Below are 15,200 nucleotides of genomic sequence, written 5' to 3' on the forward strand. Positions count from 1 at the left end.
ACGACCCAGATATAGGTATGATGACAGTGCTTTGTTTATACACGTGCTGTCAAGGTCACTACGCTATACCATCTCTAAACGAGATGTCTATCAACACGTCTTAATAATTAAAATAGAAATATATTGATATACACTTCACTGGGGGCCCTATTTTCAGAATTAGAATTTATATTTGGTATATGTCTGATAAGGTTGCGGTTTGGGATGTCACTCTAAGCCAGCCATTGTTCCCATCAACAAGGAGTCATTTGTAGTCAAATCTGTCTGAGCTGCTCATTAAATCCGTATCACAAAAAAAAGATGGTTAAATGTCTGGTCAACATTTGCACAAGAAAGAATTATTAAAATAAATCATTAAATGGACTATTGCCTGCGATAGTTTATTTGTTAAGATTCATTACAATATCAAATTTCAATTACATACTTCGGGAAGACATAGAAATCCTGCTTTTTTGCATGGCATACATTTTACTGATTTTGCGGTATATAATTACCTCCCTTGATAACCTCTCCCATACAGAGGTATATGATTACCTCCCCCTTGATAACCCCCCATATATAGATATATAATACCCCCCCCCCCTCTTGAAAACCCACCCCATATATAGATATATAATTACCTCCCCTTGATAACCTCCCCCATATATAGATATATAATTACCTCCCCTTGATAACCTCTCCCATACAGAGGTATATGATTACCTCCCCCTTGATAACCTCCCCCATATACAGGTATATAATTACCTCCCCCTTGATAACCTCTCCCATATATAGATATATAATTACCTCCCCTTGATAACCTCTCCCATATATAGATATATAATTACCTCCCTTGATAACCTCTCCCATACAGAGGTATATGATTACCTTACCCCTTGATAACCTCCCCCATATACAGGTATATAATTACCTCCCCCTTGATAACCTCTCCCATATATAGGTATATAATTACCTCCCCCTTGATAACCTCTCCCATATATAGATATATAATTACCTCCCCTTGATAACCTCTCCCATATATAGTTATATAATTACCTCCCTTTATAACCTCTCCCATATACAGGTATATAATTACCTCCCCCTTGATAACCTCTCCCATATATAGATATATAATTACCTCCCCCTTGATAACCTCTCCCATATACAGGTACATAATTACCTATTGGATGAGTGTTTCTTGCAACATTATCTGTAAGCTTGTTTTTACAATACCAAAAGTTATATGACTAACTAATTAGATTATTTTCATAGGATGTGTCAAATGTATTTATATGTTTATGTATTAAAGCATGTACATTATTTCCAAATATAAGGATTGCCAGGGTCGAGAGCCCCTAGGTTCAATCCCCTGTACAGTAAATATCCTCAAGCACAGGAGCGCTTTCATATTCCATTTGTTTTTCATTCAGATTTTATAGATATTTGTTACCGTCGTTGGAAACAGTTTCATTGTTTAAGAATGTCATGATATAAGTAACACTAATCATCTTCTTATTTATATCTACATGATTGTTTTGTATTAAACCAATTTTATTAGGGGGAGACTGTTGCATAACCACAATACTTCATACACCCCAGGTCGAATCTTTTTGCTTCCAAACAGTTCAATTTATGACAAAACAGCTCAATTTGGATGACCTGTAAATAACCCCTCCTGTCCAAAATTCAAAATAATTACGGGAAGATTCTCATGAGGGTCCCTATTTTCGAGAGACTCCTTCCAGTAAATGAAATATGAATTTCAATATTGTTATGTATTCCGTGTAAAATATGCCAAAGAATGGTAAAACGAGAACATGGTGCATTCGATTCACTGTCAGAATGGATTTAATCCATTAGATCTGAAATTCTTAGAAGAATAAGCAGCTTAAATTCAGTAATGAGAACAAAACACAACTTTTGATTCCGATGTCAAAATCACACTTAAAGATTTACATGACAGGTTTGTGGTTGTTCCTGAAGATAAGGCATCTAATAATGTTAACCTGGTATGTTCAACATTAACATAGAACTATCAGCTTGCTTAATTACAAAGGAAACCCTACAGTCTACACATTTCCGGTAATTCTAAAGACGAGATACTGACCAATCATTCTCCAGTATCATAATCGTTCAATCTTGCCAGTTAATGAAGAGGATGTGGAACTATCGCGTTTATACTGGATTCCAAACTTTATCGGAAACCTTATAAACATCGGTTTATTGCTTTCTCAAAAGCTGTTGTTTACTAGTTTTATTTTGTACCACACAATCCTTTATTTATTTCTCATTAAACCAAACAAAGAACAATATATTGTCCTTAGACAAGAGGGCTGTCATTTCCCCCTTTTAATTATCTATTACTTGTGAAATTGTAAAAAGTTGAATTATATACCTTAAGTATATAAGATAAAGATATGCAATGGAAAATCACGAGCTTAAATGTAGAAATACTAACTACCGTTCTTAGGACAATTAAGTCAAGAGTTTCAGTAGTATTGGTACTCGCTTCATTCTTGTCTTTGACCAATCATGAATATCCGCTCCCAAATTGTTTTTTTTTATCAATACGTTTGATTTTTCCACTCTTTAGGCCACCATTCCCAAAAATTGTCGTAGGAAACGCCTTCTTTCTATTCTAAGAAAAGCAAATGACGTTATAGTTACATAGTTGTGAACTATACTGGGTTGTATTTCGTTAAACACACGACTAGGACCCACATGACGTCTAGTTGACCCTTGAGAGTATGTTCTGACTTTTGACTCTTGGATTGAAGGAACAAACTTTCCCTCTCTGTTAACCGATTTGATTTTGCTTTCACTGGCTGATTATATGGAAGAGATTATCAAAACAGATAAAAATCAATCAATCGGATATAAAATGTGGAACTTCTAATGACACTACATGCTCTTCAGCATTAGCTGCTTGCCTTATATCGTCCTTACAACGTAACAATCAGATGTCGGCTACTGACTGATATATCAACACCACTAAGTATCGAGAAATGCAGGTTAAGGGGACCATAGGATAGTTTTTTGGTCGACATAGCAATCTCATTTGGCTTTTCTCCCTTTCCTTGTACGATATGAAGTTAGACGTGTTTGATCTTTGTTGATCTACTGAGGGCTGTCACCACATTTTGAGAATGTTACTTAATCCAAACCTAGATTTGTATGGCGGTTATCGTCAAGGAAGCGAAAGACGCTCAACCATTTGGAACAATTTGGCTTATTATCTTTATCTTTCATGTGCTTATCTGCATATTTATAGGTTTTGTTTGTCCCCATTTTGACGATGTTACTTAGAATTACGATTTCTTTATTATGTTTGCATTCTTCTCATTCGTTCTTTCACACCCAGGTAAAATGATATCTGAATAAAACCACAGACCTACACCCCTTGTAATATTCGCTACTGTTCTCTTGCAGACAACTCCATTGTAGCCGTGTGACGTTACACAAGAATCTGTTCGTCACATACGTTCTGTCTGGGGCGGCCTGGATCCTCATGTTCGCTCTCATGGACAATCCGGTTATGGTAAAAGAAAACAAGGTATATCCATATGCCATATTATTTAGTTTTTGATATAGCAATCGACCTGCTTTAAACGAAATCAGTATAATCCCAGGAAACTGAGTACAACAGAATCTGAGTGGTTCAACATTAATATATCTTATACCATTACTGTAACTGTATAGATAATTTTAAACAGTTTGAGTGACCTCCCCTGAACTATTCATATGTTAAAGCCTGTCATACAACTATTAACAGGTTAACTTAACCGACCTATTTCCCTTATAACCTGAACCAAACGCTCTGTTGTAGTCACCTTCGTGCAACTTAAACCACTTATCTCTCCATTCGGTGTTAATTTTAAGTGTATAAAATATCCGATATCCCATGTCACCTTCCTAGAACTTACGTTCCATTGCATACATTTCGAACATCCGCTTTAACCGGTTTGTTTACTTCTGTAGCCATGGTGCCAGGCGCTGCACGTACTGACTCAGTACCTGACACTGTGTAACTATTTCTGGATGTTCTGCGAAGGGTTCTATCTCCACACATTAATCGTCTTCGCTTTCGCCAACGACAAGCGTCTACTCATCATCTGTTACGTCATCGGATGGGGTAAGGCACGTCGGATGGTATATTGACCTTACTATTGTTATAAAGTTAATATGTTCTGATTGAATTTATCAATGTTTAGACCCTGGCATGTCCTAATTTACCTTTTCCTTGTTTTTGACGTTTGCAAGTTCTGATTGACCTTATCAATGTTATGACCTTGGAGTGTTCTGACTGACGTTTTCCTTCTTATGACCTTTGAGTGTTCTGATTGACTTTATCAATGTTTAGACCCTGGCATGTCCTAATTTAACTTTTCCCTGTTTTTGACGTTGGAATGTTCTGATTGACTTTGTCAATGTTATGACCTTGGAGTGTTCTAATTGACCTTATCAATGTTATGACCTTGGAATGCTTTGATTGACCTTATCAATGTTATGACCTTGGAGTGTTCTGATTGACCTTATCAATGTTATGACCTTGGAGTATTTTGATTGACCTTACATGTATCAATGTTATGACCTTGGTATGTTTTGATTGACCTTATCAATGTTATGACCTTGGAATGCTTTGATTGACCTTATCAATGTTATGACCTTGGTATGTTCTGATTGACCTTATCAATGTTATGACCTTGGAGTATTTTGATTGACCTTATCAATGTTATGACCTTGGTATGTTCTGTTTGACAGTTGGTCCACTGATACCTACTGCGGTATATGCGGCAGTCCGAGGTTCTAAGCCGGAACTACGTCATGGGTTCGTAAAATGTATAACTGGGAATCAAAAATTAATTCACATGCATACATTGCTAATTGAGGTATATATTTATAAGTTACACCGCCAACAACAACAATAACAACTACAACAACAGCAACAACATGCATTTTGTCAGCGATCGATTTTATGGTACAGTCATATCATATTAAGTATAATGTGTTAAATTGTACCGGATTTATTAAATGTATAAGATTTTGGTCAACAAAATGTTTATTTCCAAGGTCACATTAAGTAAAATATGTGAAATTGTATCGGATTTATTAAATATAAAAAAAATTGGTAAACAAAATGTTTATTTCTGGTGATATACACAACACGTACAGAAATAGATGAATCAAGTGTGCTCACAAGGACCTTCTTCGGTAAGTCGGGTGTAACGTCTACAAATACACTATTGGGGATCACATATCTAAGAAATACACTATTGGGAATCACAAATCTAAGAAATACACTATTGGGACTCACATATCTACAAATACACTATTGGGACTCACATATCTACAAATACACTATTGGGAATCACATATCTACAAATACACTATTGGGAATCACATATCTAAAAAAATACACTATTGGGAATCACATATCTAAAAAAATACACTATTGGGAATCACATATCTACAAATACACTATTGGGAATCACATATCTACAAATACACTATTGGGGATCACATATATACCAATACACTATTGGGAATCACATATCTAAGAAATACACTATTGGGACTCGCATATCTAAAAAAATACACTATTGGGGGTCACATAAATACAAATACACTATTGGGGGTCACATCAATACAAATACACTATTGGGGATCACATAAATACAAATACACTATTGGGGATCACATAAATACAAATACACTATTGGGGATCACATATATACCAATACACTATTGGGGGTCACATAAATACAAATACACTATTGGGGATCACATATATACCAATACACTATTGGGGGTCACATCAATACCAATACACTATTGGGGGGGTCACATAAATACAAATACACTATTGGGGGTCACATAAATACAAATACACTATTGGGGGTCACATAAATACAAATACACTATTGGGGGTCACATAAATACAAATACACTATTGGGGATCACATAAATACAAATACACTATTGGGGATCACATACATACCAATACACTATTGGGGATCACATATATACCAATACACTATTGGGGATCACATATATACCAATACACTATTGGGGATCACATATATACCAATACACTATTGGGACTCGCATATCTAAAAAAAAATACACTATTGGGGGGTCACATAAATACAAATACACTATTGGGGATCACATATATACCAATACACTATTGGTGATCACATATATACCAATACACTATTGGGAATCACATATCTAAAAATACACTATTGGGAATCACATATCTAAGAAATACACTATTGGGACTCGCATATCTAAAACAAATACACTATTGGGGGTCACATACATACCAATACACTATTGGGGATCACATATCTACAAATACACTATTGGGAATCACATATCTAAAAATATACTATTGGGGATCACATACATACCAATACACTAATGGGGATCACATACATACCAATACACTATTGGGGATCACATATATACCAATACACTATTGGGAATCACATAACTACAAATACACTATTGGGGATCACATACATACCAATACACTATTGGGGATCACTTATCTAAAAATACACTATTGGGGATCACATACATACCAATACACTTTTGGGGATCACATATATACCAATACACTATTGGGGATCATGTATCTAAAAAAAAATACACTATTGGGGATCACATGTCTAAAAATACACTATTGGGGATCACTTATCTAAAAATACACTTTTGGGAATCACATATATAAGACTACACTATTGGGGATCACATATCTACAAATACACTTAAATTGGGGATCACGTATTTAAAAATTCATTATTTGGGAGCAGGCATCTAAAACACACTAATAGTGTCGTTATTTACACGTGCAATGATATGTGACAAAGTGTATACTTGAACTATGTTTATCTCTATTTATTTACCTTTGGTAGCCCGTTACACGTCACCTGTTAAGCATGATAACATCAGTAAAACTACTTATTTCGTACTTACATACAAGTTTAATGATCCGAGTATGCTCTAAACACACCTGGCGTAATCTAATTGACAAAGTCCTGGCGTTTTACTGATAGTAATGACATGTTTTATTGTTGTAAGGCGTGTGGTGCTGTTAAACATACTCGTTCCAGATCATAAACTAATGATATAAATGTGATACAGTGACATCTTAACTGAACATTAGTTCTTAACGACATAAATATAACAACTACAGATATTACTACTCCACGGCTGTGTTGGGAACCAGCAATTCTGTGATGAATTAAGAGTCTAGATATATCTCAGCTACGGCTCCTTTTTGTCACAGTTTAATATTTTCTGTTGTCAATGCGGGATACAAAAGCTTTGATATGTTTGGTTCATTTTTTTTTTCGTTTTAGCTCATGAATAAATTTTTCTATTTAACTGTAAACAATAAAACTAAAAATATATATATGGATAAGGAATCTGAAACAAACAATATTGAGAAACAAATTGATTCAGATTCAGAAGGATAATGATAGAGAGCCATAGGGAAAAAAGAAAAGAAAAAACGGTTTTTGAGAATAGGATTAAAGTTATAGTTGGTGATGTGAAAATAAGTTCGGGAGTAAAAATTCTGGAATGCGCTGTGCGTCAGGATCGCGATTGGAGTCGGAAAACCCCTACGTTATAGTGCATGTTAAAATAGAAACTTCAACGACTTCTACAAGATATCAGCAAACATTTCAGTGATTCCCTTGAATATAAATATAGTGATATACATAAGTTTTGAAAAAAAATATATATGCAGATTTTCTTAAATAGAAATTATAAATTTTGTCATTCTGATATTGCCCGTGTTTAGGTCAAATTAGTCAGTGTACGCCATAACTTTTTAATCATTCCGGGTTATAGTGTTACGATTCAAGAATTTAGCTGCATTGCGACAATATGGCGTATCAAGTGTGATATTTGAACCAGAAGCAAAGTGAGGGAATTTATGAACAAAATGCATGTAAAACTAGTTAAGTATTTATGGGAAATAATCATCTGTATTCACAGACTGTATAGGAGAATTCCACGTTTTCATAAAAGTTCGCTCTGCGAAACACCAAATATCTATCCGTCAAAATGACAAACGACTTAGGTATGGACCAAAGGAAAATCTAGGTATATTACAATATCTTTAAAATGGCATTGTAAAAGTTATAATTGTAGCATAAACTAATTATATATATCTAATAGATGTTCAAGGCATTTGTTTTTAAACATAAGGTTTAAACAATATGAATGAAGGTAAATGCGGAATAGGCCTTATGTATATAAAACTGTGTCATACAGCTGCTATCACGTTATCATAGAGCTGTTGCCGTGTGAAAAGTGAGGAAATTCAAAACTGTTCAAATAAGAAGAAATTATATTAAGCTCAAAATTTAACAAGGTTCATAATATTGAGCTTTTGGATAATTTCAAATTCAGATTACAAGATATCGACAAATTTATAGTGGTAACCGATTTATTTACATATATGTATTTCATTACAGGTGCTGGTCAAGTACAACAGGTGAAAACTGGATCCTCACCGGACCTGTAATCTTATCGTTAGTGGTAAGTTCACTCTCTGTATCCGCTTCCTGATGTCTCTAATGGCGGGTAGGGATCGTCGTTACATTACGAGGTTCTATTCTAATACAGACACTTCTTATACATCTTGGGGAATTTATCCTAATAAAGGCACTCCTTATACATCATGAGGTCCATCTTGGGGACTTTATCCTAATATAGACACTCCTTATACATCACGAGGTCCATCTTGGGGACTTTATCCTAATATAGACACTCCTTATACATCACGAGGTCCATCTTGGGGACTTTATCCTAATATAGACACTCCTTATGCATCACGAGGTCCATCTTGGGGACTTTATCCTAATATAGACACACCTTATACATCATGAGGTCCATCTTGGGGACTTTATCCTAATATAGACACTCCTTATACATCACGAGGTCCATCTTGGGGACTTTATCCTAATATAGACACTCCTTATACATCATGAGGTCCATCTTGGGGACTTTATCCTAATATAGACACTCCTTATACATCATGAGGTCCATCTTGGGGACTTTATCCTAATATAGACACTCCTTATACATCACGAGGTCCATCTTGGGGACTTTATCCTAATATAGACACTCCTTATACATCACGAGGTCCATCTTGGGGACTTTATCCTAATATAGACACTCCTTATACATCACGATGTTCATCTTGGGGACTTTATCCTAATATAGACACTCCTTATACATCACGAGGTCCATCTTGGGGACTTTATCCTAATATAGACACTCCTTATACATCACGAGGTCCATCTTGGGGACTTTATCCTAATATAGACACTCCTTATACATCACGAAGTCCATCTTGGGGACTTTATCCTAATATAGACACTCCATATACATCACGAGGTCCATCTTGGGGACTTTATCCTAATATATACACTCCTTATACATCATAGGTCCATCTTAGGGACTTTATCCTAATATAGACACTCCTTATACATCACGAGGTCCATCTTGGGGACTTTATCCTAATATAGACACTCCTTATACATCACGAGGTCCATCTTGGGGACTTTATCTTAATATAGACACTCCTTATACATCACGAAGTCCATCTTGGGGACTTTATCCTAATATAGACACTCCTGATACATCACGAGGTCCATCTTGGGGACTTTATCCTAATATAGACACTCCTGATACATCACGAGGTCCATCTTGGGGACTTTATCCTAATATAGACACTCTTTGTACATCAGCAAGCAGTCCCTCCCTCACAACAGTAAGGACTGTGAAGGCAACCTGCGAGTAGAGTGTTTTTTGTGAGACTTGCTTCATTTATAACTGTTAACGTCATGGGTATACTTGATGAATGTTGATAATCCTGGTATTTCCATCATCACCACCCATTTTCAAAGGACTTGAATTCGATCAAACAACCGGGGATGCTCATTCTTCCGGAGTATCTGGTCCTCTTATCATTTTATGGCTTCAATTGCCACTGTACTAATCTATATTTGTTTACATTGTTCCTTCATTTAATCGGTTTTGGGTAAGAATTACGATTCAATATTCATATTGGTATCCTCTGTATACAATTTTGGAATTCCTATTTCGGTAAAGGATCTGACAGAATAGGCTATTAAATACATAAAATAGCTATCATATTGCATTTAATTTTCAAGAAATAATCTGGTTTGTTCTTTTCAGGTCAACTTTCTGTTTTTACTGAACATTTTAAGGATTCTGCTTTCCAAATTACGGGCAGTAAATTCAAATGAAGCGCATCAGTCTAGGTAGGTACATTTCTAAAGTTAAACTTGACAGGACTGATTGTGTAAGAACGAGTTTATAAACGTATCACAGATAAATCTGGCCTGTATATTGACATTGTGAGTATCGTCGACTGTCCTTATTTATAACCCTTGTATCTTATTCATGTTTTGGCTTGTTTTATCGAATTTGACTCAAATTTGTGAATTATTAAAGTTTCCGTATTTTTTTGTTTTTCTTATTTTTAGGCGAGCAGCCCGCGCCACACTTATTCTTATACCTCTGCTTGGTCTACAGTACTTCGTCATACCTCTGAAGCCAAATACCGCGTCCCCAGTCTATGATATCATATCCGCTGTGCTCACATCATACCAGGTGTGTTTATATTGTTCCTTGTTCCTATCTTACATAATTCACCAATATCTGAGCCAATCTAATTAAAATCTAGTTCCTCACTCTCTCTCCGTTACATAAACATCTAACAACATCCCATAAGAGGTCACGTCAGGGTCACCCTTTGGATTGCATAGCTTGCATAATCTGTCAATTTGTTCGAGTCATTTCGTCAAATGAAATAGTTTGCTTCAATGACATCGACAAATTGACAGTTCGCCATGAAAGTGAAATACACAAATATTACAAAGGTTATCCGAACGTGACCCCTTATGGGATGTTATTAAACGGAGTAAGAATGAGGATCTAGATTTCAATTATATCATGTCTGAGCCAAGAGATGTTGAGACTGTGTCCTGAATGTAGTCTGTTTTAATAACGGTATTAACCATGTCCATCGGTCTGTAATAAATTATTTTCAAACACCTATTTTAGGAAATCATTCCCTGGGCCCAAAACTACTAAATTGGCGCTCTACTGAATAAGCTAAAGGGAGATTACCCCTATTCGAGCCGATTTGACTTCTTTTGTATCATCCTTTGTCAACATAACAACTTCTTGTCTTGTTTTACAGGGGGTGCTTGTAGCACTATTTTTCTGTTTCGGTAACGGCGAAGTTATCAATGTTGTTCGGCGGAAGTGGAAAGTAATGAGGGAGAGATTAGGCAGCGTGGATATGAAGCGCAGTAATACATTCAACGTCAGTCTACTAGAAACGACCTATGTTCCAAGGAACGCCTCAGCAACCGGTTCGTTTCACAGAAAATCAGAGGATAGATTATCACCCGGAAAGGTATTAGAAAATACTCCATATCGTTTACAACAAGTTTTCATTGAAGGAAAATGACATCGCTTCTTATCAATATACCTAGGAAAAGGAGGATAGAGAATCGAACTAGTTAACGTCTCATTCCACTTCGTGATTGAAGTTAAACATGGTGATAACCTGATAAATACAGAACTTAGATACGTATCTTAATCCTTTATCGTTACATCATATAGGTACAGAAAATTAGCACCCTCTTAATTGAGATCACAGTTTCCAACTCCCTACGGAATTTTTAATAAAATCATGCTATTCTTAACTAATAGATATACTGAAAAAACTCAAACTCTATTTATACAATTATTAATATATGTTATCAAAAATGATAGAAAATATCGTTAAAAGAGTTATATTCATATTATGCAATTCAGTTCTGACATAAGAATGATTGTAAAAAAAACCACACAAGACTCTTTCAAATCATTCTAGACACAGGAGAAAGATACAGTTAAGAGTTAGATACAGTAGAGAGTAAGATAAGTAGATAGTTAGATACAGTAGAAATTAAGATACAGTAGAGAGTTATACACAGTAGAGAGAGTTAGATACAGTAGAGAGTTAGATACAGTAGAGAGTTAGATACAGTAGAGAGTTAGATACAGTAGAGAGTAAGATAAGTAGATAGTTAGATAAAGTAGAAATTAAGATACATTAGAGAGTTATACACAGTAGAGAGAGTTAGATACAGTTAAGAGTTAGATACAGTAGAGAGTAAGATAAGTAGATATTTAGATACAGTAGAAATTAAGATACAGTAGAGAGTTATACACAGTAGAGAGAGTTAGATACAGTAGAGAGTTAGATACAGTAGAGAGTAAGATACAGTAGAGAGTTAGATACAATAGAGAGTTAGATAAGTAGAGAGTTAGATACAGTAGAGAGTTAGATTCAGTAGAGAGTTAGACACAGAAGAGGGTTAGATACAGTAGAGAGTTAGATACAGTAGATACTTAGATACAGTAGAGAGTTAGACACAGTAGACAGTTAGATACAGTAGACAGATATTGTAGAGAGTTAGCTACAGTACAGAGTTAGATACAGTGAAGAGTTAGATACAGTAGAGAGTAAGATACAGTAGAGAGTAAGATACAGTAGAGAGTTAGATACAGTAGAGAGTTTGATACAGTAGAGAGTGAGATACAATAGATTGTTAGATACAGTAGAGGGTTATATGTAGATACAGCAGAGTTAGATAAAGTAAATAGTTAGATACAGTAGAGAGTTAGACACAGTAGAGAGTTAGATACAATAGACAGTTAGATATAGTAGAGTTAGATACAGTAGAAAGTTAGATACAGTAGCAAGTTAGATACTGTAAAGATTTAGATGCAGTAGAGAGTTAGGTAAGTCCTTTTCTTCCGGTTAAATAATGTACATGCCATATTTATCCTGTGTTACCGCCTATTTTTTTACAGGACTCTCGAGATCGCACAGAAAACACACCTTACACTCCAGTGGTTAGGGATGATCAGGATAATGGGGAAGTATGAGCCTTCACGTCTCCACAATTCAGACAAGATTGCCAGATCAAGTTGACTATTGCTATAAACTTGATGAAGATGATACTATTGATACGGGATGTTAATTAATTCGTGAATGGACTAAAAGCTACTTTATAGTGTGTTTTCGAGTGCTTGCGATACCAACAAAAACAATTAATTGGTGTTATGATGTTCTATCAGTTGTTCACAATACTTCTACAGCTGGATCTTATACTATGTGTTCATTAAATATAAACGCCCCGCTGTTCTATCATTTTCGTAGATATTTGAAATGTTGGTTTTATGAAATCTTGGCAAGAGGACATCTTCTGGTTGTTCTATCTAGCGTACAGAGGATATACGCGACAGATTCTTTAATATGTTCTCATTAAAACGTCTTTTTTGGCTGTTCTTCCTTGAAAAGAGGAGACATCATCGTTAGACTGTTCGACAATGTGTTCACGAAATATTGTATTCTAGCGGTCATAGTCACATACAACAGACATCCACGTCAGACTGTTCAACAATGTGTTTAAGAGATATCTTAATCAAGCTGTCATAGTCACATACAACAGACATCCACGTCAGACTGTTCAACAATGTGTTTAAGAGATATCTTAATCAATCTGTCATAGTCACATACAGGAGAATCCACGTGAGGCTGTTCAACAATGTGTTCACTTGATATCGTGTTCTGGCAAAGACGCAACTTTTCTATAATATGTTCACGGGATAACGGATCTCAAGGACAGGGCATATCCATCTATTTTTATTCTGTAAAATGTCGTCGACGTGTAAACGTTTTTTTCGAGTATGTGAGGCTTTGTATCATTTTGGATGAATATGGATGAGCTTTGTATAAAATATACCTAAGACTGATGTTTAAAAGGTTGTTTATTTTCTGTTTAAGCATTGCATGCAGACATGTTGATATGTTAGTATAATACAGCTTTACATTACAACATCAAACAAAAACCAAAGTTAATAACCAACCATATCAAAGTTGATAACCAATCATATCATAGTTGATAACCAACCATATCAAAGTTAATAACCAACCATATCAACATTAATAGCCAACCATATCAAAGTTAATAACCAACCATATCAAAAGTAATAACCAACCATATCAAAGTTAATAACCAACCATATCAAAGTTAATAACCAATCATATCAAAGGTAATAACAAACTATATCAAAGATAATAGGCAATTAAGAAAGCAAAACCGCTTATATAGATAATTTACCATCATCAACACGAACTTGGTATGTGGTATTACATAATGTACAATAACTCATAATAGGGTGGATCTCCCAATTGTTTTCGGTTGATCTTTTCGATCTAGGAAGTTTGTTTGGGAATCAACCTTAACTAGTTCTGCTACATGTTAACAAGTTTGTTGCAAATATCGATTTGGCGCTCGGTCGTTATAAATGACGATCATGATCATTAACTCCCTAACGTAACATATAGACCAACATACAGCAGTCAATACATGGTACATTAAAAGTAATGATAAGTACATTGTCTGACATTAAAACGATATTTGTATGAGGTTTCTTCCTTTTTTCTTTTTCTTTTTGTCGGACTTGACTTTCGAACATCGGAGCAAGTTTAGCTTATCAGTTATAAATCTTTAACCTTTTACTGTTAATTTAATATGACGAGATGAACCATCAATAAGGCGGTATATTACAGTTACAGAAGTTTGAATGTATTATTCATTAAAACAAATATAACACTACTTAATTTAATGACCGACAGCAATTGATGACCTGTCCCGAGCACTCGATATCGTTTTCCCCCACCTTTTCCATATGTCACTTTATTTATTTCATAACTTGGGATAGATATTGATTATCCTACCTGGTTTTTTTCTTTGATTGGTTAACAGATATCTGGGCATAAGCGTTTATCGCAAGTCTCGATACATTACTGTCACATATGTATGATTAACATCTACATTCACTAATCCATATATATATATTACTAATCATTCAAGTGTGGCTTTCTTATGTTCCTCCTGAACAAATGTCGGTCGTTTGGTTTGCTAAAATAAAATTGATAAATCACAAATGACGTTTAAAACTGTCCTGTTAAACGACATATGCACTAGATCAGTTTAGAAATGTAGAGCCAGACGATATTGAATAGAAGTACGATCGCATTACTTTTTAAAAACGAATTATTTGTCGTCCCGAATAGTTTGTTGTCGGGTATAAAATAGACTATGCGT

At 35.1% G+C, this 15,200-nt stretch overlaps 1 protein-coding gene across 1 annotated transcript in view; it reads left to right on the top strand.

Annotated features, from left to right (window-relative positions):
- The window catches only part of LOC117318194 (calcitonin gene-related peptide type 1 receptor-like), a 90,049-nt gene extending 76,021 nt beyond the window's left edge, over positions 1 to 14,028 (top strand). Inside the window, exons 6-13 of the mRNA XM_033873224.1 lie at positions 3,409 to 3,532; positions 3,958 to 4,111; positions 4,741 to 4,807; positions 8,472 to 8,535; positions 10,201 to 10,286; positions 10,512 to 10,638; positions 11,231 to 11,449; positions 12,898 to 14,028. Of these exons, the coding sequence (XP_033729115.1) occupies positions 3,409 to 3,532; positions 3,958 to 4,111; positions 4,741 to 4,807; positions 8,472 to 8,535; positions 10,201 to 10,286; positions 10,512 to 10,638; positions 11,231 to 11,449; positions 12,898 to 12,972 (916 nt within the window). The 3' untranslated portion in view covers positions 12,973 to 14,028. The remainder of the gene's footprint in view (positions 1 to 3,408; positions 3,533 to 3,957; positions 4,112 to 4,740; positions 4,808 to 8,471; positions 8,536 to 10,200; positions 10,287 to 10,511; positions 10,639 to 11,230; positions 11,450 to 12,897) is intronic.
- The last annotated feature ends 1,172 nt before the right edge of the window (positions 14,029 to 15,200 follow it).

Source organism: Pecten maximus, chromosome 19 (genome assembly GCF_902652985.1).
Source record: "Pecten maximus chromosome 19, xPecMax1.1, whole genome shotgun sequence".
Classification (NCBI taxonomy): domain Eukaryota; kingdom Metazoa; phylum Mollusca; class Bivalvia; order Pectinida; family Pectinidae; genus Pecten; species Pecten maximus.